This window comes from Malania oleifera, chromosome 4, assembly GCF_029873635.1.
Source record: "Malania oleifera isolate guangnan ecotype guangnan chromosome 4, ASM2987363v1, whole genome shotgun sequence".
Lineage (NCBI taxonomy): Eukaryota > Viridiplantae > Streptophyta > Magnoliopsida > Santalales > Ximeniaceae > Malania > Malania oleifera.
Window position 1 is genome coordinate 50,923,902 of NC_080420.1, and position 25,877 is coordinate 50,949,778.

At 36.5% G+C, this 25,877-nt stretch overlaps 1 protein-coding gene across 8 annotated transcripts in view; it reads left to right on the top strand.

Annotated features, from left to right (window-relative positions):
- The first annotated feature begins 727 nt into the window (after positions 1 to 727).
- Positions 728 to 25,877, top strand: part of LOC131154038 (nicotinate-nucleotide pyrophosphorylase [carboxylating], chloroplastic) — a 36,806-nt gene continuing 11,656 nt past the window's right edge. For 2 of the 8 annotated variants that reach the window (XM_058106511.1, XM_058106503.1), the window contains exons 1-8: positions 7,968 to 8,177; positions 10,668 to 10,802; positions 10,880 to 11,022; positions 11,278 to 11,411; positions 11,493 to 11,556; positions 11,645 to 11,727; positions 12,226 to 12,309; positions 12,410 to 12,562. In XM_058106511.1, coding sequence (XP_057962494.1) covers positions 10,744 to 10,802; positions 10,880 to 11,022; positions 11,278 to 11,411; positions 11,493 to 11,556; positions 11,645 to 11,727; positions 12,226 to 12,309; positions 12,410 to 12,562 — 720 coding nt within the window. In that variant the 5' untranslated portion in view covers positions 7,968 to 8,177; positions 10,668 to 10,743. Of the gene's footprint in view, positions 2,261 to 5,275; positions 5,343 to 7,967; positions 8,178 to 10,655; positions 10,803 to 10,879; positions 11,023 to 11,277; positions 11,412 to 11,492; positions 11,557 to 11,644; positions 11,728 to 12,225; positions 12,310 to 12,409; positions 12,563 to 25,877 lie in introns of those variants that run through there. The other 6 variants (XM_058106506.1, XM_058106507.1, XM_058106509.1 and 3 more) reach the window with 6 other exon arrangements.

Consider the following 25,877-nt stretch of genomic DNA (forward strand, 5'->3'; position numbering starts at 1 on the left):
TTATATTCAATATAGTATGCACGGGCCAATCTGCATATTTTTCTTGTTTTACGCCTCGTAACTCTTCCTCAGCCAGGCTTGGGCTGAATAGCGGAGCAAGTACAAGTAGTAGTATAAAAAATGCGTCCTTTGTCATTAATATTTACTCGCGGTAATTGCAGCCTCTCGGGAGAATCAATGACTGCATCTTTATTTATCATTTTTGGGGCTGTCCACCCGAGACAATCCATTCAACGAACCAAAAAACACCACAGCACAAGGAACCGAGTTTTTTCCTTTTTTATCATTTTTTAAAATATAGATATTAAATAATATTTTTTTACAACACATAATTAGATCTGTGTTTTACAAAAAATAATCTTCAGTGACAAGTGGTAAATCTTGCTACTCCAAGTAGTGAGATCTGTGCTTTACAAAAATAATCTCCAGTGACACGTAGTAAATCTCGCTACTCCAAGTAGCGAGATTTGGTTAAAAATCGCTACTCCAAGTAGCGAGATTACGTCAGAGTCATTTTGGGAAATATTTCCCAAAATGAGATATTATTTAATATATATATATTTTTTTAAAAAGTTAAAACGGAAAAAAAGTCGAAAAGAGAAGCATGTGCGTGAGAAAAGATTCTCCTAACAAACCACGTGTGGCAGGGCGGGGGGGACGGGTAGCTGATCTGATTTTTCACGCAAAGGAGGTCTGAATTTTTCCCTCCTTTTCCCTGACTCCCCTCAGACTCCCATTCTCACCTCAAGCCGTTTTTTACCTCAACCTCACCAGCAGCTTAGACCTCCAACCTCCACCAGCTTCGGCCGCGAGCACGCCCAACCCCACTGCCATACAACCATCATCGCGAGAAGCTTAGACCTCCAGACTCCACCAGCTCTGGCCACGAGCACGCCCAACCCCACTGCCATGCAGCCATCATCGCCGAGCAGCCACCCTCACCCATTTTCCCCATCTCCCGGCTCTCAGATCTCTCCACCACCCTCTCCCATTTTCTCCATCTCTGGCTCTGTCATCTCCTCGCTCTCACACTCTGCAGATCCACCTCACCATCTGTCACCCCAATCCATCGCAGACCACCCTCGGGCTCTCCCATCTCATTCGGCATCTGCTTCTCACCATTGTCAAGCTTGCTCAAACCAGTCAAGTGCTTCACTCTGTTCGCCAACCCTCACCGCTCACCCGCAGCTCCACCATCATCTTCACAACCAGTATGTGGTTCATTCATCTCCTCACCACTCTCTCATCTCTCACTCATCATCCAGGTCCACACCGCCAGTAGGCTCACTCGCACAGACTCTCCATTCTCCCTTCCTTCTCGTCCTCTCTTCTCCGCTCACGCTCCCAGATTCCCTCATCTTTCTCAGTTTGCTCCGGCCCCAGTCCAGCACACCACTCTCGGCTGCGAGCACCCCAAACTCCATTCTCCTTCTCTTTCAGATCCATACGGAGATCCGGCAAATATCACCAGCTCCATTCTGGAGCTCCATTCTCCACTAGTCACTCGTCACCTACATGCAACCCAGCTCAACCCGCGACCTCTGTTCACCTCACAGCCTCTACTCCTTACTGAGACCACCTTCAACTACAGACCCTTAAGGACTCTACTTGGTTCTCCCACCATCGCCACCTAACGTCTCCATCTGCAGCTCCATCCAACACCTTTACCATCTCCACCTCTGTCTCCAGCAGCTCCAGGAAGACCCGTGCTCTCCCATATATATCTGTCCCTCGTCGTCACCACCACCCTCAGCTGTGAGCCACCAATTCTGGCAAAACCTCCCTTAAACTTCCTGCTCCATATCACTGATCTAGTCTTCCCCCCTTGCTTTTCCGTCATCCCTGTTCGCTCTGATGTTCTGCAAGTTCACAGACGAAGGCGCATGAGACTGGGGTTGAGTTCTCCTTCGTGTTCTTGATCTTCTGTGGGTTGAATGGATTACGAAGGGTCGATGACGTCGATTGGATTTCTCGGGTGGTCTGGATCTTCAAATAAAGAAGCAAACTCTCGTTCTGGCAGCAGGATCGGTTCGGGTCTCACTGCCTCTTCATTGTAATCTGTGGTTGCTCGGCTATTCCAAATTCAGCCCTATACGAGCTTCGCCTTGACCCTTGTTCCACCGTCACCAACAAGAACAAGCTTGAGACCGGGATAATGAATCGTCTGCTATTTTTCTGATAATGTCTGGAGCTTGCAGAGGAAGGAGGGGAGAGAATCACAGTGGCCTCGAGTGGACGAACAGACGGAAAGGGATGGAAGGTGAGTTACTCTTTATCTTTTATTTTTATTATTTTTTTAAGTATTATGTTTATTATTATATTTTTGTTATGTATTGTGGTTTGTTATTTTTCTTATTATCGTGTATTTTTTATAGTTTAGCATTTCAGTGCATAATTACATATGTATTGTGCTAATTTAATACCTTAATTTATTATTATATTACTATTATACTTATTATGATGCATGTTTTTTATATTCATATGTAGTTTATTGTTTGGGTCATGTTTAGTATATGTATATCATGTTAGTATATTAATCTTGTGGAATATTTGTTATTTTAGTGTGGTATTTTAATATTATGATATGCGTGTTTATTATCTTGGTAGTTTAGTATTATGGCATATTTTGTATTTTTAGTATTTTAGTACGTAGTATTATGGCATTTTTATTAAATTTGTTTTTAGTATTATTATCATGGTATTATATTATATATTTAGTATCACTGATTTTTAGTATTTTAGTATATATGGTTCTGTTGATGCACACACACACACGCACTGTTCACATACAGCACACACACTGTTTACACGCACTCACACTATGCACGAACCTGCTCACAAATTGATTAATGCATCACCAATTGCACGCACCATTAATGTTCATTCACACATTATGTATGCATGCTTGTTCTTATCCATGCTCATTTTTCACATATGTTTCACATTTCATGCATACACATTTTTTTCACATTCACACATGTGCCGCATAGGTGCTATAGGTTGATATGGCCTTGACCGGGCCTAAAACTGGTCGACCCTCCTTGGGTTGGTTCTTTCCCGAACCAGTTGGGTCTTTTGAACCGGTACGAAACCGTTCAGTCTTCCATTTTATTTCTCACATTCCTTTTAATTTTTGTGGATTTTGCTCTAATTTCTTTTTTTTTTTTTGGTTATTTAATTACTTTGGAAAATGTTGAAAAATCCTAAAATCATTAGTCTCGACCAAGACCTTAAACTGGTTTTCCTCAAAGTTTGATCGGTTCATCATTCTCGGAACCGATTCACACTAGTTTTCTCTATTTCACTTGTATATTATTATTATATCTAGAAAATTCACAAAAAATTACAAAATTCTCAAAAAATATTTTCATACCTTGATTTCCATTGATTTTATTTACGTTATTTTGAAATTCGAGAAAAATATTGGAAAAATCACAAAAATCACAAAAAATATTTTCACACTTTGGAAAAAATCACAGAAATGTTTTTAGGCACAGAAAACCATTTTCATCCTGAAAAAATTTCAAAAAAACCTCTCGGAATAGTATTTTTCCTATTTAGAAAAACCTACAGATTTCAAAATTCCCTAGAAGAGTATTTCGTACTCTATTATCTTGATTTTTCTTCCCGATGATTGCAACAAAGGGCATGAACTCTTCGGAGTACTGGATTGCCCCAGTTCTGAGGGAATACTTATATAGTATTTTCATTTTTTTATTTTTGAAAATGAGCAATTTTAGAAAGCTTATTTGATTTATTTTGGGATAATTTTCGATTAATCTGGTTCCGTTCGTAAGAACAGGTGTGTAGGGGGTGTTAATACCTTCCCCTCACATAACCGTACTCTCAAGCCCGACTTTGGTTATGCAGATCGATTCTACCCCTAACGGGGTAGCAATTAAGTGTTCTAATCGCACTTCAAAAGGTTAGTGACGACTCCATCACACATTGTTTTTGCACAAAAATATCTTTTTCAAAATACACATTCCATTTTTCCCTGTTCGTAGTTGAACCTACATTTTCACCAGAGAGAGCGGTTCTCTCCGGGCCGGGTCCGGGACGTCACGACACAATGTAAGTAGGTTATTTTAGAATTTATAGAGTTAGTAGACTTTTTTAAACCCAGATCTTGTATTAGATGAAAACATACTGAAGTTTGAGTTGATTAAACTAGGGTGTTGTGATTTTAGGGTTTGAGTTCCAAACACCACATGCATGGGTTGAGGATCCCAGTAGGTGTTTTCTTAGGAACTCAGGTAACGTTGATAAATAATTAAGTTGGAGTCAGGCCTCCTAGTCAGTGAAGTAAGGGAAATATACTATGTTAGTAATTTTAGGAATTTTTACCAGTAAAATATAATTATTTTGGGATATGAATTCTGGATGTTTTATGATATGAAATTATGTGCTTTCAGGAAAATTCTACAAATTATAAATTATATTTATTATAAAAAATATACAGGTTGTACATGGATTTAAATATAGGTTAAAGTATATGAGTTTTATTTATTTAATTGTGTGGCATGAGTATATATTAGTTCAATACAAAATTTACACAGCTTTCAAAGAATCATAATTTACAGAATACCATGATATTCAGATATTACAATTTATTCAAATAAGATATTATAGTTATTCAAATAAACTTTTTCAGTTATTACAGTTGAAATAGAACCATGGTAAAACAGTAATATATATATATATATATATATATAATAGTTTTATATATAATATCAGATCCTAATGGATCAGATCAGATTTTAAAGTATAGTACTGTAGCTATTTCAGTTCAAAGTGCAATCACATATCTCAGATAGTGTGTGGATTTTATCAGTAGTCGATCATGCCTAGGGAGGTATTGCAGACTCCCCGGTTGTCTGGGTTGAGGTGGTTGATTTGACTAGGGAGATTTCAGTTGACTTATTCTAGTAGGCTAATCAGTGTTAAGTCCCGCTTACGGGCCGTACAACCCTGTCATGAGAGGTTAAATTATGACATACAACCATACAGACAAGTTTTCACAATTATGTATATATATATACATAAAACAGCAGTTATACCTATAGATACTAAAAGTATGATTATATGGAAAGTTCAGTAACAGTTGAATTTTAAGTTACATAGGTGTGAGTTTTATTATATATTATGTTTCATATTATCTCAGTTTTAGTTGACTAAAAATATATTTTTTATGTAAACTCAGTTGCCATAGACTGATAATAATATATTTCATTTTACTGAGAGTTATCTCATCCAAGTAAATCAACCATTTCAGGTGATCTAGTTAGACGAGCAGATCAGGTTCGGAGATAGAAGGGACATTGGTATTGCCCTGTCTTAAGGTGAGTGTTTTTTAGGGATGTATTTATTAGTAGTTTCTAGGAGATTTGGTGGAGCTTTTTGGGAAGATGTGTATGTATATATGTTTTGAGAGAATACTGAATTTTGGTATTATAATTATGGTTATATGGTTTTATGTTTTTCGCTCCATAGGTGTCTAATCTTATGAATAGGAATTCCTTGGTGCCACTTTGAGATCGGGATGTTATAGTAGATTTTACCAAGGGTATCAAAGTAACATAATTTATAGCTTTAATATATATATGAAAAAAAAATGGTATGGATTTTTGGGTCATTACAAATATTGTAAAAGCTCATCTTAGCCACACACTTATAATAATCTCTTTTATTTAGTGAGCGTTGTCTCACCCCAAATATTATTTTACATTACAGAAAATTTTGAAGAGCGTACCAGAAATCAGGCGTAACAAGTGCATGAGCGAGAATAGAAAGAACATATTAGATTAAAAATTTGTATAATATCAGTTGGATTATGTTTGTATATTTTTAGAATTTTTAAGAATGTTTATTTTAATATTTTGAGACACGATTGTAATGCAATTAATTAGTGCTTTGGTATAATAATATTTGAGGTTTATTTACTTTCGCTGTAAATCATTTGTAGAAGGTAACACCTTAGACCCTACTGGGTTCAGGACGTGACATATAGATAGATAGACAGACAGACAGACACACATATAAGTGCGAAAATTTACTTCTTTTGGGAACATTTTTCTCATAAAAATTAACTTTTACAAATAAAGATACTTTTATTTATAAATTGATTTACAATTACATTTTTTGGGAGATTTTAATGTTCTTTTTAAAAGATAAAAATATTTTTGGCCATAAAATAGTTTATGCTATTTGAGTTTTATGTAGTGTTATGTGTGTGTGTGTATACATTATATATATAAATTAAAGTTAAGCTTTGAGCCAAGAAATGTGTATTTCTAATCTCTATTCTCTAATCTCTAATACTATAAAGGAGATTTCCCTTTAGGTTTTTTTTTTTTTTTCCCAAGAAAAAGAAAACTCAATTTTTTGTCTTTTTTTCAAAATGACAAATTTATCCCTATAACTAACAATAATTTATCCTAAAATATGCCTTCAACTACTTATAACAATTTCAAAATATCTTTATAGTTATGTCAAATTTATTCCTATAGCTATTCAAAATTATTTTAAAATATCCAATAACATTTACAATTATCCCAAAACATTATTATACTCTTTACTTCTTTGTTATTTTACTTCATAGTTTAGCTGAGAATTGAGATCAATGACATAACCCAACGTTAAGGAGGTAGGATAGAGAAGGAGAAGATTCATGAATCATGAATACAACATGAGAGCCAGCTTAGGACCGTCTGCGGCTACACCTTTAGAGTTGGTTTGCTCATTCTATTTTTGTGATTCAATACCTTTAGAATTGGTTTGCTCATTCTATTTTTGTGATTCAATTTCTTTTACATGTATTTAACTCATTAGTTTTGAAACCCGACGGACGATCCGTGACCTGCTCATTTAAATTGAGTTTAAGTTTAATACAAGCTGACACGTTTATGAACGGGTCAACCTGGATCCAACCTATTTACTAAACGAGTTTGGCGAGTTTGGATCGGGTCACCCGTTTAAAAATAATATGAATGAGTGTTTTTTTTTTAAATATCATTTTATGTAAAATGTTTAAAAATTTTTAAAATAAATAAATTATATTTTTTTAAATGGGTGACCCATGTATGACTCATTTATTAAACAGACGGGTTTGAATTTACATAATAATCACCCATTAATAAATGGGTCAACCCGAACCCGTTAAATCTTGACCCATTTATGACCCGTCTGAACCTGGCCCGTTAACCTGTTTTGCCACCCCTATTCATGGATAAGTGTACGTGGTTATGTAGAAAAACTATAGTAGTCCATGTTTTAAAATTTTACTTCATGGGTTAAAAAATATTCAACACATAATAATCTAATTAACCAAAAGAATGAACAATATGATGCCAATATTTCAACTATTATATTATATTATATTATTACAACATGATAATAGTATTACTTTCAACTTTTATTGATTTCCATTTTCTATTACAACAATTTATTATTTTAGATGTAATGATAGTGTGTGACCAAATTATATATTGTTTAGAATGTTGCAATTAAATTTTATTGCACATATGTTATCATTCTTGAATTTTAAAGTGATTTATGTTACCACTGAGCTTTTACTAAAGTGACATTTAAGGGGAAAAAAAAACATGCTTCATTATTTTAGAGAAATGAGGAATAAGAATGAATTGTTTGATTGCATTTAACAGTCTTATTATACTTTTTTCCCTATTCATCCGTTCCGTCATTAGGTAGTATCAGTGATTACTTCATTAACATCGCATGAGGGGGGGAGTGGAGAAATTAGAGGGAGCATGCATTAGTAATGAGAATTTGTCTTTCAACAATAATGTAAATGACTTGATGTTAATTATTTTTGTCTTTCAACAATAATGTGAATGACTTGATGTTAGTTATTTTTTTAAATTATTATTTTTATTACTTGAAAGAAAATTTGCAAATTTTATAAAACAAAAAAACCAATATAAACACCAAAACTACCATGCATATATGAGGAACTTGAATCAATAATATTAACAAGTAATATACACGCACAAGCAAAGACAGACGCTCACAAAAAAAATGCTGTTCAGGAGGAAAGAATGACGGGGGACGAAGGGAGCAATTTAATGATCTGAAGACGTTCTTCCACATTAGGACTCCATCAGAGATCGGTCTCCAGCGTATGCCATCATTACTCTTCGGGTAGTTTGCTGGAAAAGGTACGCCGTCGTCTCGTTCTTCGTATATTTTCTGTAAATTGTATCCCAGTTCTGAACTCCACTGCTGCTCTCTATTCAAGATATTTGTATGCCGCCCTCAATTGAAGAAGCGGCACTGTCGTTGGCCTCCTGTAATGCTGTCAATCACCATCATCTAGGCTAGCCTCAGCGTCTCCCGTTCCCTCTTTTCATATTTTCCGAACATGCGGAATGGTTGTTCGTGTTTTCTGACAATTGCTAGTCCTTTTTTATTTTTGGGTGCTTTTTGTTTTGGAATCTGATCGAATTGGGTTTGCCCTCTGATTCAAAAGGATTCAATTCCTTCTGCGTAATTGGTTTTATGTCTTTTGACCTCGCTCTATGTACTAATTAGCCTTAACTTGAAAGAGGACACTTTGGTCTGGTATGTAGGGGGAAACAACTTTTATTTCTGTTTTAGTTTTTCAAAGAATTAGATGACCTTTGAACGTGGAAAATAGTTTATTTTTCAGTTAGTTTTTTGAATCACCTTTCTCTTTTTTCGAAAGGGCATACGAACAGAGAACTAACAAAATAGATATCTGAAAGGGGCATACAAAATGGGGCAGCAACAAAAAACAGTACAGCAAACAACCCACTACAGGAACTAACAAAATTGGTACTACTAAAAACTCAAACAAACAGAGAAATCAGAATATGAGTAAAGCTGATGGAGGACCACCTACATCCCAGAGCCCGTCCATTGGCACACATATTTTAGGGGTAGGTTTGAGAACATTTAGGAAATTGTGTTTGTTGAGGACCTCGTTGTATTTTGTAAAAATACATCAGTTGTAGTAGTGGTTTAAGTTGTGGACATGCAAGTTGATGTATAGTTAAGGTACATTTGGGAGCACGTACTTTGGACTTTGGATTTGGATTTGGGTGGATTTGGACAAATTCAATATAATTTTATATTATATTTTATTCAAATCCAATACAAATTCAAACTCCAAGGTCTCTCCAAAGATAGGGTTATTGCTTGAATTAGATTCAAACTCCAAGGTCTCTCTATGTAGGCATTTGAAGTTAGACAGTTATAAGACCAGCTATGTTGTATAGATAAGAATGCTGGGCAACTAAGAAACAACATATCTGAAAAATAAAAGTTGCTGAAATGAGAATGCTAAGGCGGATGAGTGGTATAATGTTAATAGATAAATTAAGGAATGAATATTCATAGTAAGCTAGGCATAACACCTATAGAAGATAAGGGAGGGGTGGCTCAAGGTGGTTTGAGTATTCACAACATAGGCCAAATAGTGCACCCATGAGGAGTGATTTATAGAGGGATAGTGGTAGACCTTAAATAACTTGGAATGAGATAGTAAGAATTTAATAGCCCTTAAATTGTTGGAGGAAATTGCCTATGATCGTGTAAATTGGCAAAAAAAGATTCATGTAGTGCACACCACCTATGGAACTTTAGACTTGGCTACAAACCCTTCAGATTTTCGGGGCATTGGATTATCACCAATGTTTGTGTTACTTGAGCCGACATTCTTGCTTCCATTTCATCCACCCTTGATCGTGAGGGGGCTTCCCTCTTTGCAGAACACAGCCCCACTGATTTACATCCACGGATTTGTAGATAATTCCTATTCTTATCCCTTCATTCCCTCATTCAGGTTTTTTCCCTCTATTTGTTGAGCTTTGGTGTTCTTCTCATCTCATCTTTTTGGACTGTTTCTCTTCTACCTGGGTTTCAATTATATATAGTTTTGATTATGTGGTTTATATATTTGATTGTTTTTCCTCAGAGGACGGACAAAGTGCTTTCTAAATTAGCTTGCTTGGTAGTTTTTTTTTCAATAAAAAAAATTAAAGAAAGATAATTTCTAAAGTCAGTTATATTATGAAGGTCTGGTTTTTGTTTTCATTTAATGAATATATTGCATAAAAATGGGGTTAATTGTTGTACTCATATATTGCATAAGCCAAAAATTGTAGACATAAATAATTCTCATTCCTGAATATTTTAGGAAAATGGCTTTATTTTTCATTCCATTCCAGTTGTCAATCTAGAAAATTAATCATTCGAAAAGGAATAAGAATTTTGATTTTGGCAATCATTTAGCATTTGCTTTCTAAGGTAGTAATCACATTATTCTTTCCAAATCCTTTCCAACATCAACTCCATTCCAACTTTGATTTTATTTTGAGTGCAATTCCATTTTTTGAGCTGAGCACTACATGAGGGTAGAAGCTCAAGCAGATGGCAGTTATTTGGCAACTGTTCCTTGAAAAAAAAAAACATCTAATGTATGCATATGGTAACTTTTCCAGGTGAGATAGGTTATAAGGAGTGAGCATAATCTACTTACACATTTACATTTAGTCAATATCCTGATACCATTCTGCGAAAGACACACTCTAGTTTAGTTTGTATGAAATCTTCTTCTTTACATGAATAAATGCACAAATGTGGAGGTTGATTCACCAATCATGATCTGTGCATAGTGTATATTGTAGAAGAAGCTTGACGGAGTGAATTAAAAGGCGAAGCAATAAACTATACAATTTATAGGAGCTTCAGTCTCAAACAATCATGTCTGGGATCCTTTCTGTCTCACCTTTAGTTTTACCTCATTTAGTCACAGCTTCAAGGTTTGTTGACATTTTTCTCGGGCTATTTTTTTGTTTAATATATTATATGACCCTAATTTTAATTCTGGTATTTACAGGAGGATTGTTAGAATGGCTGCAATTGATACTGGAATTCCTAGATTTTCATCTGAGTCCATGGTCATAAAGCCTCCATCACACCCTACCTATGATTTTAAAGGCATCATTAAGCTGGCCCTTGCTGAAGATGCTGGTGATCGAGGTTCAATTGCTCTCCTAAGTCATATCCTTATTTTGGTTCTTGTCTCTGCCCTTCCATCTCAACTGCTTTACTGCTTGTGTAACTTCATCATAGATTAGTTCAAATTCAGTGTTTTTCCCCTTCCCTTTCTGAAGGAACTTTAAGGTTTGGACATACATTTTAAAACTGAATGTTCGTTTGAACTGGCTTTAACTACTAATTATTTATCAAGTTTCCATGTATATTATTGATCTGTATCCATGTTTCTAAATGTAGGAGATGTGACATGTTTGGCCACCATCCCAATTGATATGGAAGTGGAAGCCCATTTCTTGGCAAAGGAGGATGGTATCATTGCTGGAATTGCACTTGCAGATATGATATTTGAAGAGGTTGATCCTTCATTGAAGGTACTGGAATGAAGAACTTCCTGTTTGGATAATTTGCGTGTTATTAATGTTTGATCATACTTATCTTGCATTCATTATCAGGTAGAGTGGTCTCAAAAGGATGGGGATTATATTCACAAGGGGCTGCAATTTGGCAAAGTGTTTGGTGATCTAAAAGAGGGGGTCCTTTGCTGGCATTTAATAATTCTTTTGGAAATTTTATTTTAATGCTTAATTTTTTGGAATATATGCAGGACAGGCACATAACGTTGTTGTGGCTGAAAGGGTTGTGTTGAATTTCATGCAGAGAATGAGCGGAATAGCAACTCTAACTAAGGTGTGTGTGTGCATTTTTTTTTTGGGTTAAAAAAGTTTGTGAATGATTAGAATCTGTCGAAGAGAGAAATAGGTTATCATAAGTCATTCCCATGCATGGTTGGATTAAGAAGGAAATATACTATATTAGAATTTGAAACGGAAGGGAACAAATTCTTTTGCAACTCTCCATTGCTGTAATGCTGTGTCACATTATGGCTCTGCACTGCAAGAGAGCAGGTTGATTAAATAAATTTTTCTTTTCATTTTTTATTTTTTTTATTTTTCTGTTTCAAACTAAACCAAATTGAATCCTAAAAGGAAACAGAAGGTAAAATGCCTTAATCATGTACTCTTTTTTGTGGATTGATCTGTATTATCCAAATGCATTTCCAGTCTTTTGAAATTTGAGTCGACCAGCTCAATGATGGCCTATAATTGCAGTTGTAAAATATATGTTATTTCGAGGCTATTTATAGGTGAATTCAAAGTTGAGATAGAATATTCTTGCTTCCTGCAGGCAATGGCAGATGCTGCACATCCTGCATGCATTTTAGAGACGAGGAAAACGGCCCCTGGTCTACGTTTGGTGGATAAGTGGGCGGTGTAGATCTCTTCTCAACCTTGTATTCTGACGGCTGCACATTTGTGTAATTGGTATGCAGATTAATTTGTCTGCCATTCATGTGATTCTTATTTTACAGGTTTTAATTGGTGGAGGGCGGAATCACAGAATGGGTTTATTTGACATGGTATTGATAAAAGATAATCACATATCAGTTGCTGGAGGTGTCATAAATGCTATCAAATCTGTTGACCTATATCTAGAGCAAAGGAGTCTTCAGATGGAGGTTGAGGTATTCTTCTCAACTTTTATAGTTCTAAATAGACCATAAATCTTGTAAAGTGTATGGCAGAGGTAAATTGTTCTTTGTGAACGCCACATGTTGATTTAATCTTTCACATAATTATTATCAACTTCATATCTTTGGAAGAGTGAATTTTGCTGTATGTTCTGATTATCAATTCCATATATTCTTCTTTGAACTGGCAATTGTTTCAGCAGGTCTCTCTTTCTCCTTCTGCATGTTTATTTGTGTTGGAAGTATTGTCTGGTATGCATACCTATGTGAGAGTTGAGTTCTGCAGATTCTCTGCATATGCATATTTTATGTAATTGTTACTATGGGTGGGGTATTTTTTTTTTTCCCTCCTTCTGTCTGTTTTAATTATCAAGTATTTTTTTTCCCACCTCCAACAAAAGAATAGCAGCAGCCTTTATGTTTTAGCAGTCGAACATGGTACCAAAGCAATTATCTGCCGCTATTGTGTTCATGATTGCTACTTAAGCAAATCTTCCTTTATTGAGTTCTTTGCGGTACTCCGTTCTACAGTCTTGAAATTGCCGATCGCAGCACACTATTGCATCGAATTACAGTTGCTGCCAGAGTGGCAGTTTGCTTTCTGTCATAAGCGGTCCACCTTCTGTCCTAAAATTTCTCTCTCCTCTATTACTCTATAACGAGTATAACCCAATTGTTGGTCCGGTTAGGCACCTGAGGGTGGGGGGTGAATTGGGTAGTTTTAAACTTCTGAAATTTTATAACAAATTATACTCAAAACTTAACTTGCTTTCTTGATGACATGAATCAAATAAAATATTTAGTGCAAGATTCAATTTATCCAATATCTAAGTGGTTGATCAAGAATGCTTGATATGAGAATCACAACCACAATATAATCTACCCAATCATTTGGTTGATTGATCAAGAATGCTTTATATAAGACTCATAACAACAATCTAATCATTGAATTGATTGATCAAGGATGGTTAATATAAAGTGCACAACAAAAATATAAAGTAAAGAAAGAATAGGAGTGACAGATTTTATAGTGGTTTGGTCTTTTGACCTATGTCCACTTGGCACTCGCCAAACAATAAGTTCGAGCTTTTCACTATTATCTATAGTATTACAACTTCTAGGAAAATCGTCCTACCATTGTTGGACATCTACCAACACCCGTTCCGAAGTACCAGGGACAACAAAGCCATATAGGGTCAACATAGCCCCAACTAATGACCCTTGGCCAGTCTCAGTGCTGCAGCACTCAGAAACACATGTCCTTCTGGGATTACACCCAACAACATGCAGTGTCATAGCACTCTGGGACACATGTCCCACCAGGGTTATAGCCACATAAGTAACAACAAAATAACACACTTTTAAGGTATTTTCTAGCTCACACACGCAGTCTGACTATTCAGAATTTGTGAGTCTAGAAAGCATTTGTGAAGGACTTGACCTATTAGGTAGAATGAAACAATAAGACCGTAGAATGAGAATTACAACAATAATACAATCAGAATTGAAAAGATGGTAGTGTGAAACTCTAGTGTGTGTAATTCTATTCTCTTTGTGTGTTGTATCCTTCTCAGTTTTGCTTTGGCCAGTATATATAGAGTTTAGGTTGCATCACAACTTGGATCTTCTGGATCTTGTAGTAAATGCATGATCAAGCTTGAGGATTGTTGCACATGGCAATGACCTTTGTTGCATGATCCAAAGATGGAAACTCTTAGCCTTTTGGAATGATTCTTCATGATTCTCCAATTTATATTTGGATGTTAACAGCTTTGACAATAGGAGTCAGCAATCTAAGTCTCTAAGATATCAATCAATAAAATAGGAAACAATTCAAATCATATTAGCTCAGCAAGTTGATTGAGATGCACGCTGATTTGGATGATAATTTACAATGCATCTCTATGATATGCTCAACACTGTCATCAGCTATCAATTTTGTCAGTTATCAAAAATTAACTTCAACACCAATTAAAACATCTCGAAGTTTGCTCAAATTGCAACCTGTCAGATTCAAGTTCTATGCTGCCTTCAAAACTATAACTTCTTAGAATGCGTTAAAGTGGGATTTAGTAATGAGGAATCGGTTTTAAGAATTGGGATTTTAATTGTCAATTCTGATTTCTAATGTTGGGTTTGTGAGAATCCCATTCCAATTCCCATTTGGTGCTGGATTTGGCTTCACAGTGTAGCCCACTTCCATTCCAGCTTTCTACCCTAGGATCAAATTCCAATTCTTGACAAGATTATAAGGAGCTCAATTTTGCCTCTCATCATCCATACAAAAGCACAAATAGGAGTGTTTACAGTTTTTAAGTGGAAAAATTTACCCTTCTTTATTTACAAATGTCAACATTGATCCTCTCTTCTAATTTGGAGTCTCTCTCTCTCTCTCTCTCTCTCATATCTCCCTTGCATTGAACCAAATATAACTAAACTGTGTGTTATGGCTCCATGACAGACCAAAATTGTCAAATTCGAAATAATAATAATAAATAAATGAATATTTAAATAAATAATTATTTTATTATTATTAGGAAGATTTTTTTCCCTTTACATCAGCTTTTGAGTGGGGGAATGGGGATAATATTTTCTTTTCGCATGATATATGGTGCAGTCAGTCTACCCTTAGTACCAAATTCCCTTCTACCTTCAATTTGGCTCGTGGCAAGGACACCGTCATTAATAATCATTTCCAAATTTTTTTGACCAAGGAAATATTTGTAACATTCCTTTAATTAGGAATGCTTTAGATTGAGAATTGCAGCAACTTACAGATTTTTTTTGATTGCTTATACAAAATCCATTGCTGTGACACCACAAGGGATCCTATGGACCCTAGAATGTAACGAAATGTTCACAATCAAATCCTTTTTTGGAAACTTAATCCCTCGGCAGGAACTACTGATAACTTTCCTTGGAAGTTTATCTGGAGAATGGCAGCACCTACTGAAGTTTCTTTCTTTATGTGGGAAGCAACTCTTGGAAAAATTATTTTTGTGGATGACAACCTTCAGAAAAAAGGACTATCCCCTTGTCAACAGGTGCTTCTTGTGCTTAGAAACCGTGGAAACCATTGACTACATACTTTTGGACTGTGCTTGGATGAGAACCCTATTAGACCTGGCCATGTTCGCAATAAGACATCAATGGGCTATTGCTGGAACAGTAGGAGAGGTTGTGGGCATGGAAGGGAATCCATGCTTGTGAGAGGAAGCTAGTTCCCTCATTCCCCTTGCCATCTTTTGGTTGGTGTGGAAGGAAAGAAATAAGAGAGCTTTCCAAGTTACGACAACACCCATACATGTTTTTAATGACCACAGGGTCACTACTAGTACCGATAGCATAGTGGTTTGTCTTTTGTTGACTCATTTGTAATTCTTGATTGTTTTGACACCCTGCTGTGCAAGTAAGTCTTATCATGTTTGTACATGGGTGGCATCCCCTTTGTTACCAACTCAACACTTCACCCCTTGTGAAGGGTTGTAGAGCACTAGTTATAGCACTCTTGCTTAACTAGTCTGCAAAAACTGTACCGCAGTTTCACTACATGAACAAATTCTTAATTATTGAATACAAAGTTAAGCACAAGCAGCAGACAAATATTCAAGTAGACGAGCCATGCAGTCAACTGTAAAGCAATGCAATTCATTATTAACGCCTCCTTAGGCAATGTGTGTTTAGAGGCCAGTAGGCTGAACACATTACTAGAACTATTGATTTTTATAATGATTGATAAACACTCATCCCTTCCCTAGGAGCTTTCTATGCTTTTCTAGCTCTAGCACTAGGAAACATAAGACTAGCTGAGGAGTCATACTCCCATTTTACACCAAGGCATTATTGTTACACCCAATGAATAAAACCTATACTACTATTTATATGCTGGTTACCCATCTCATGTACACAAGACAAGCGGTCACAGGCAAATATAATTCCCTGAACAAGCTTGGCTTGTGACATCTTGATGCGCTTTAATGAGTCTCTCTTTTGTTGATAAAAAAAGAGTGAAATATATGAAGCCACCAAGACCTAGTTTGTAAAGAATCTAGTCCTTGATACAAAAGGATGACAAAGAATTCAATTTGAAGTATATATGTTTTTTTCTTTTGTATCTTGTAATTGTGCATGCCACATGCAAGACATGTGGCTCACACTAATGCATACAATTGTACACACATACATTTATACATGATAGAAGCATCAATCTATCCATGCATGTATGGATACATATATACATGCATGTGTGTTGCATCCATGATTCCATATATACATCATGCTTATGTACATTTATTCATATATCAATCCACATGCATATATTCACACACATATACCCATACACATGCATATATTTACATACACATACTCATGTACATGCATATGAATTATACATAATTGCATAAATGTTCACAAAAAAATATACTTATATATGTGCATGCTCATAAATAATATACTTACATACATAATTGCATAAACGTTCACAAAAAAATATACTTATATATGTGCATGCTCATAAATAATATACTATAAATTATACATGCATGTTCTCTTTTGGATCCTTTGGACTGATAGGAATGCTAGGGTTTTATTGGCAAAGTTACTCCCTCGAATCTTCTTTGAGACACAGTTGTTTTCCTTGCTTCCTTTTGGGTTCACATTTTCGGGTTTTTCCCCCCTGGTGACTGTTATAGTCAAATCTTTGGAGGGACTGGAGAGGAGCTTTATCGTAATATTTGTTTCAGTTGCCTCTGTTTTTTAGGAGGATCTCTCATCCTCAGCCCCTTGCAAATTCTTCTGTTTCCTGGTAATGAATTCCTTTTTCTGTATCCAAAAAAAGAGTAATTTATAATCTATGTATTTTATAATCGATGAGTGTCAATAAATAATATTAATGTAATAATATCATTAAAATAAATAAATATTATTATATTAATTTTATTATGTAATACTTATTATCAGAATACTAGTTCTCAAAAATTATATTTTTAAAATTTTAAAAATAATTTATTATGAGTTTTACTATTATGTTCTTTTAGTTGGTAAAAGAATTGGACAGTTATTAGGGTGTTTTAGGGATTTCAAAGATCAAGGATAAATGCTATCTAGGGAATTCCCTTTATAATGTTAGAGATAATATCATAATAAATATATATTTAAATAGTATTATATAATAAAATATAATGTTATTGTGGCATATTAATGTAGTATATAATTGAAGAACATGAAAAAGAAACTCTCTCTCTCTCTCTCTCTTAGGGTTTTCCAACAACAGCATGACCATGTCTCTTGTTTTTTTCCCATTTGATTCTTCCTTCTCCATTCAATTGAGCAAGGTTAGGTATGGAGGGGAATCTCCTCCTATCTCTGCAAATTGAGAAATCCTTCGATATGCAATTGGAAATGAATGGGTGGGGGGTTTTGTTCTTCTAGTATAGAAATCGTGACCTGGAAATAGGTGACTCAGATTTACTATTTCGCCAGCAGGATGGGTATGCAGTTGTTTATCCTTTGATTTCTTAAGATTGCATTGTTTTGTTCGTTGAAGGAAGTTTGGCCAGAGACATTTTTGGGTTTTGAGGTAGGTTCTTGGAGTTGGTTACGCTCATCTAGAAAGGCTTATTCTATCTTCATCCCTGGGGATTCTGATGGGAAGCAGTGTCAGTAGTTCATTGAGGTGTTGCAGCCGATGGGAAGTGCTAGGAGGAGTGAATCTCAAATAGCATTGTGATATATTCCTCAGATTGTGTAACTCAAATTTGGAAAGATGTGCTATTGGGAAGGTCAGGTCAAGCCATCCACAACCACAAGGGTGAGATGCGCTGTAACAAATATAGCAGTTCTATGTTTCCGCATGGTGCAGTGACAGCAACAGAGGGTTTAAGGGGTCTGTGGGTGGCTAGGTTTTGTGGGATGAAGGGGATTGATGCACACAGGCCCTTGAATGGAGTGGGCTTGGAATTGTTCACGCTGGGAGTATTCAATAGTTTCAAATGTTTTAAGATAGAAAGGTTTTTGGATTATAAGAATCATGTTTTAGGGCCTAATTACAGGGATCCAAATATCAGTGACGGGCCCAATTGCAAACAAGCCATTTTAGCTAGCTCTAAGGCAGAATGGAGCTTGGTTTCTTCTCGTACAGTTGGGTTGCTGATAGGGGTGGGGAGGTATATCAAACCTCATTTGCTTGAGTCAGGTACTATTTCAAATGAAGCTCTTGTTTCTCAGACAGAGGGGCTTTATTTTTCTGCAAATAATATCTGACCTGGATCCTCTGTAGGGGAAGATAGCAATCATGAAGTGGAGATGGCCAGAAAAGTTTCTTTGTTGAACAGTGAGCATGGGATTTTAAACAAGCTCCAAGGTAGCCAACCTTAAAACAGAGAGGTTTTCTGAAAGATATCCAGGGGAATGTTATGGTGCAAGGGATAACTCTATTAATGCTATAAAAAGGGATAACTCTATCAATGACGGGAATTGAGCTGGTAAGGCTGGGGTTAGTAAGGTATATTCTTGTTGAATGGCAGTGTAAGCAGGTCTTGAAATGAGAATATACTGAGGAGAAACAAACCAGCTCTGGTACGGTGACATCCACGTCTCTGAGGAGAAATTTTAGGCAGCAATTGTGTTGTATTGAAACACTGGGAAAATGAATCAAGTGGGAAATAGGTTGATGAGTCTGTGAGTGAGAGTGATGCAGTGCTGCTGCACCAATGAAGCAATGTTAATTTTGTTATTAGTTGTTGACTTCTTGTTATCTAGGTGTCATTATTAGGGTCTTGTCAAAGTGTGTCATTGCCTAAGTCTACCTTTATTTACAGAGTTCATTAATAGGGTTTCTTGTGTCTAGAGAGGTTAGAAGCAACAAGTATAGTAATGAATAGTCATTTCATTATGCACATTTAATGTGCAAGTTTGTCATGTATTTACTTATCGTAGCCTAGATAATGAGGAGGCAATATGGAATTTTCCCTTTCTATTTTGGGTACCAATTTTATCTGTTTAGAATTTTCCTGAGAACTTGGGAGTGTGGGTTCAGGATTCACCTGGTGGTCCTTTCCATAGACTCTTATCACTGCATTTCTACAACAGGATCTCTTTGCCACCATATCTCTAGTTTTCTAATATGACAGATCCTAAAGTGCATTTCCACCATGTATGCTGCGTCAAATTAGTATGAGAGCAGGCTCTTCATTGGATATTTTTGGATGGCTGCTAGGGGTGAAATCTGAGGGCAAAGAGCTAGTACTGCTGAGATGTTGCGTGAACTACAAGAGAAAATTCGAAACCTTATGAAGCTTGTTCTTCACACAAATAAACGAGGAAGAGGAAGCAGACAGGAATCAGGATCATGAGAAAGAAAAGTTGAAGTCCAACCCAAGTGATGGAGTGATTCAGCAGTGGAAGTAGTTCTGGACTTAGAAGGCATGTTCAGAACAATGAAAGTCTCAAACACTGGGAGGATTGGATAGTACTAGTGCTTTGTAACTCTAAAGAATATGGTGTTGAGGTCCACATTGCAGAATTTGAGGGTGACAGCATAGAGAGTTGCTTTCAGTGCAAAGATATTTTAGAAAATCATAGAAATTGCTTCTCCTTGGTGGTTACATTACCAAAATGATTGTGAAATTAGAGGCAAAAGGAAGGTTAGATAGTGGAATAGATGAAGGAGAAGCTCAAGGCACAAATCCTACCCTGGTCTTATGAGTAAACTCTGTACCAGAAAATGCAAAATCTTAGGTATCATGGGAGGAGTGTGAAAGGGTATATGCAGGAGTTTCATCAATTGACACTAATAGTATTCCGGCTGATACAGAATATCAAAAGATAGGCCAATACATCAATGGTCTTCGACTGGCAGTTCAATATCAAGTAAGCTTGCAACTATTGTTCAAAGTAAGTGATGCCATCAGCTTGCTTTGAAGGTTGAAGCTCAATTGACGAGTAATACATTGTAGAAGTTGGGATGCTATCCACAGGTGGAGTTTCTTCTAGTAGCATGGCCTCAAACAGAAACAAGAAGGCATCAAACAGAAATCAGCCTTATAACGCACAGGGCATTGATCAACTGAACACTGAAAAGGGAAACCTACAGGACGAGTCAATTTTGCAGAAGCCAGGAAGAATTAGAAGGTGTTGGTGCAGAAGAGACTCACTATGAGATTGGGCATGAAGCTAACTTGGAAGAAGAAGGGATTGAAGGTGATAAGGTTGGCAAAATGCTGATTCGAAGGCCATGCTTACTCTTTGAGCCAGAAATGATGAAAATTGGTTACAAAAGAGCATTTTTGAATGCACTGTACAAGGGGGGGGGGGGTGGGTGGGGAGTTTGCAATTTAATAGTTGATAGTGGCAGCAGTGAGAACCTAGTAGTGCAATAAATGGTGGACAGGTTGAACTCAAGATTGAGAAACATCCAGGACCCTTTCACATACCAAAGGAAATGATATGGTCGCACCTTCAAGATGATTGGTAAGTTTTTCAATAGGCAATTCATTTAAAGATTCAGTTTGGTGCAATGAAGTGCCAATGGATGCTAGCTACATCTTAGTTGGTCAGCCATGGCTATATGGTCGAAAGATGATACTTAGATCAATGAAAGAAGATGCTGCAATCAAGAGGGGCTGGATGCTTTTGTTCACTTTTGGGGACGAAGGATTTATTAAAGCAAGCAAGAACTGAGCAGTTATTTATCCCTGCTCAGGAAGGTAGAAATCCGTTCTCTTGTTTCATGCTTGGTTTTAAATAACGGCCGTGACCGTTACGTAATGGTTTTTTGGGTTACCGATACCGTTACACACCGAGAAATCGGTGGGAAGAAAAATCACAGCTGAAGCAGCTGTTACGGACCGTGACCGTTACGTAAAGGCCGCTACGGCCGTTACGTAACTGCTACAGGATTATTATGCCAAAAAAAATATTTTATTTTTTACTTCTCACTTTTTCCCTCTTTCATAATCATTCTCAATAAATACCATGTGACGAGAGGGCAAAAAGATTATAATGAGGATGACACGGATACAAAATTTACCATTTCTTTAAATACTCACAAGATATGCATTAATTAACAATTTGAAAATACTAACTTGCTAGGAAAATATTTTATTTTGATAATATTAGTAATGTGATATTTATGCTCTATATTTTTCAACTTCAACTTTCTTTCTTTTCTAGTTATTTTATATTTGTATCATTCATATATCTTATGTATCTAATAGATTAATAGAGCGTATAATGTATCTTGTTTTATTAATTAATTTAGCACACATAAGAATTTATCATAGATAAGAACAATGAGAAGTATAAATACGCGCACACACGTAATTTTTCTATTAATTGTGGTTTAAAACAAATGTAAACTTGTTGCCCTTACCAAACAACTTAGTTAGTCGAACTAAAGGATTCAAAATACACTAAAACTCTTTCTAAGAAGGGCTAAAAGCTTAAAACATGCAAGTACGCTAATATGCACAAGGTTGTGTGTACTTCAAAAAAATTCACGGCCGTTACACCCGCTTCCTGTTATGTAACATCCGCTACTCCTGCTTCCTGTTACACCCTACCGTTACGTTACGCTACCTGCTACCGCGATTTAAAACCATGGTATCATGTATGCATGAACAAGCTTCTGGAAGAATTCATGGATGTTATACAGGTTGAGGTGCCCAATAGATTGTCACAATTGAGAGAAATAAAACACCATATTGACTTGGTGCCAAGAGCAGTGTTGCCAAATTTGCCACATGGTCGAATGAGTTCAAAAGAGCATGAAGAGTTATAAAAACAAGTAGCTGTTAAGAAAGGGCTTTATTCGAAGAAAGTTTTGTCTGTACATGGTGCCTGCTTTACCCTAGAGAAGGATGGAACATAGCAAATGTGCATGGATAGCAGAGCAATCTACAAGTAACAATCAAGTGTAGGTTCCCTATACCTAGACTTGATGATTTGCTGGATATTGTAAGCTGTGCAAAGGTGTTTTCTACATTGGATATAAAGTGTGGCTACCACCAAAGTTGAATTCGGGAAGGAGATGAATGGAATACTACATTCAAAGCGAAGAATGAACTTTACGTGTGGCTTGTAATGCCATTTGGGTTTTCCAATGCACCTGGCACTTTCATGAGGTTTGTGAACCAAATGCTTAGATCCTTTATTGGGAGGTTTGTGGCTGTCTACTTTGGCGATATCCTATTTCACAGCAAGGATCTTGGGGCTCATATTGAACACATGAGAGCTGTTTTGCAGGTTTTAAAGCAAAATGAGTTGCATGCAAATGTGGAAAAAGTGCGTATTTATGGTTGACAGAAATTAGAAGCTTCCATGGATTAGAAGCCCTTTTAAAAAAATTCAACAGCAATATCAGTACCATCATGGCAGCTATTACAGAGGGTCTTAGAAGCAAGGCTTATTGTTGGACCCCTGAGGCAGAAGGGGACTTTCAACTGGTTAAGGAATGGTTTTGGAAGTGGATTGTGGTGCCTAAAGTGGGGATTGGAGCTGTTTTGTGTCAAGAGGGGCGTCCAATTTCTTATTTCAGTGAGAAAATAGGACATGGCGTAATTACTGCACTTATGATCTCAAATTCTATGCTATTGTCCAAGCCTTAGATTTGGCACCATTACTTGATTCAGAGAGAGTTAATTTTACTTTTAGATCATGCAGCTTTACGTTATTTGAGCTCTCAGAAGATACTGAATGATAGACGTGATAAGTTTTCTCGTAAGAATATATTATCACATTGCACTACAAGTCTGGATCACAGAACAAGGTGGCAGATGCGTTGAACAGAGAGTATTTTTTGCTGGTAACCATGCCTAACGGTGTTGGGATAGAAGCTATCAAGGAGCAATACATGGCGATTTCAAATGCATCTTGTAGCGATATGAAGCCTGGGACAACATGGTGCTTGCTGAATTTTTCTGATAAGATGGATACTTATTCAATGGAAACAAGCTGTGTGTTCCAAGTGGTTTTTTTTTTTGAGATTTTTTATTTGCTGCATTGCATGATATTGAGCACATTGGTCTTGATAAGATGCTAAATTTGGTGTCTAAAAGGTTTAGATGTTTACAAGTATGTGGAAAGATGCTGAACATGTCAATTTGCCAAAAGCAAGTGCCAAAATGCTATACTTTTTTTATAGGCACTGGCAAAATGTTGGTATCTATACACACCTTTACCAAAAGTGCCCCATGGATTGAGGTAAGCATGGATTTTAAGGTGGGATTGCTGAAAACGGCTAGTGGTATTGATTCTGTATTTATGGTGGTTTACTGCTTCTCATAAATGCACATTTCATAGCATGCAAAAATATATTTGATGCTACTCATGCAGCTCATCTATTTTTCCAAGAGATTGTGAGGTTACATGACTTGCTGAAGAAAATAACACCAGATGAACACTTTGGAGGTTGCTGGCAACTAAGCTGCAGTACAGCAGTGCCTGTCATCCCCAAACTAATGGATGGGCAGAAGTTGTGAATTGAAGTTTGGGCAATCTGTTGAGGTGTCTTGTCCTAAAGAACATTGAGTAGTGGGCTTTAATCCTACTGCAGGCTGACCTTGTTTACAACAACACTAGGAACAGATCAATAGGGAAGAGTCCTTTTCAAGTGGCATGTGGTCGGAGCCCAAATCAGGTTGTGGAGTTGTAGATGTTAACAGTCGGTCCCATCTGAATGATGATGCCAGTGCCTAGCCCTTCCCATCTTAATGATGAGGCTGGTGCCTATGCTGGAAATCTAAAATCAGTCCAAGAAGAGGTTAGTCGAAAGCTGAAAGAAATTAATTAACCACATTATAAAGAAACTACTATTTGTTATCGAGACAGAAAGAGTACAAACAGAGAGATTTGGTGATGGTGTCCCAGGGAAGAGAGATTTCCTACCAGTTTCAATCACAAGCTAAAAGGCTAAGAAGATTGGACCATACAATTTTTTTTGCAAATTTGGGGCAAATCTCGAGGTGGAGCTTCCTAATAGGCTTGAAGTATGTCCAATCTCTGATTTTTCTAACATTTACACTTACCATGATGTCCAAGATTTAGGTGACTTGAAGAGAAAGGCAATGATTACTTCTTCGAAGGAGCAGGTGGAGCATGTAATTGAAGTTAGAAATGTCAGGATCTGAGGAAGGAAATATTAGCGCTTTCTTTTCAAGTGGGAAGGAAACTATGCACCAAAACTCGTGAATAAATGAAGGGGAATTTAAGAAAGCCTATGCTGAAAGCGTGCAACTGCAAAACTAGGCCACTCATACAGCAGCAAGTTTCTTCTTATAAGAAGGGAATAATGCAATGGTGCAGACCAATGAAGAATAGCTAATTTTGTTAGTTGCTATAATATTTATTAGTTAACTTCTTGTTATGTAGGTATCATTATTAGGGTTTAGTTAACATATGTCATTTCCCAAGTCCCCCTTTATCTTTAGAGTTCATTAATAAGGTTTTCTCATCTCGAGTCTAGAGAAGTTAGAAATGGCTACAGTGAGGAACAGTCATTTCCTTGGGCATATTTTGTGCGCAAGTCTGTCATGTAATATTTATCTTGCCCAGATAATGAGGCAGTACAGAAGTTTCCCCTCCCAGTTTGGTTATTAATTCTTATCTGTTCCAAATTTTCTTGAGAACTTGGAAGTTTGGGTTGAGGATTCACACAGTGGCTCCTTCCATATCCTCCTCCACTGCATTGTCACGTGAGAGGATCTCTCATTGTCACCATATCTCCTTGTAATTATCCCTAATTTGTCAGATTTTAATTTTGACAGATCCTATAGTGCATTTCAAGAGAGGGACGTTTAAGCAAGTTTTCTTGTGACACTGTTTGTTGGATGAGGTCTAGGAACAACATGGGCATGCTTTAAATTTGCCAAATTTAGGTGGTGATATCTTCTATGTTCCACCAGGGCCCCTTGAAGGTCTGGAAAGTATTCCTATTTATTGAAGAGTTGTGTAAAGAATAGGATGACCAGAAAGATTTTGTTCAGAGTATGATTGTATTTTGCGTACACCTATTTCACTAGTGCTAGAGATAAATGAAAATGATATTGAAGCTCAAAAAATGGTGGAAGAGATGGCAATGCAAAAAGGGTTTTTTGAGTGAGATAAAGTCATAGACTTGGGTTTTGTTGCTTCGTTCTTTTTCTTTTTTTCTTTGCTGTTTTCTTTTTTGTTAGGACTACTAGTTTTCTGACTACTTGTAATTATTTTCTCTCTCTTAATGTAATTCTTTAGTTATCAAAAAAATATTACAACACAACAACAACAAAACCAAGCCTTAGTCCCACTAAGTGGGGTCCGCTATATGAATCCTTTT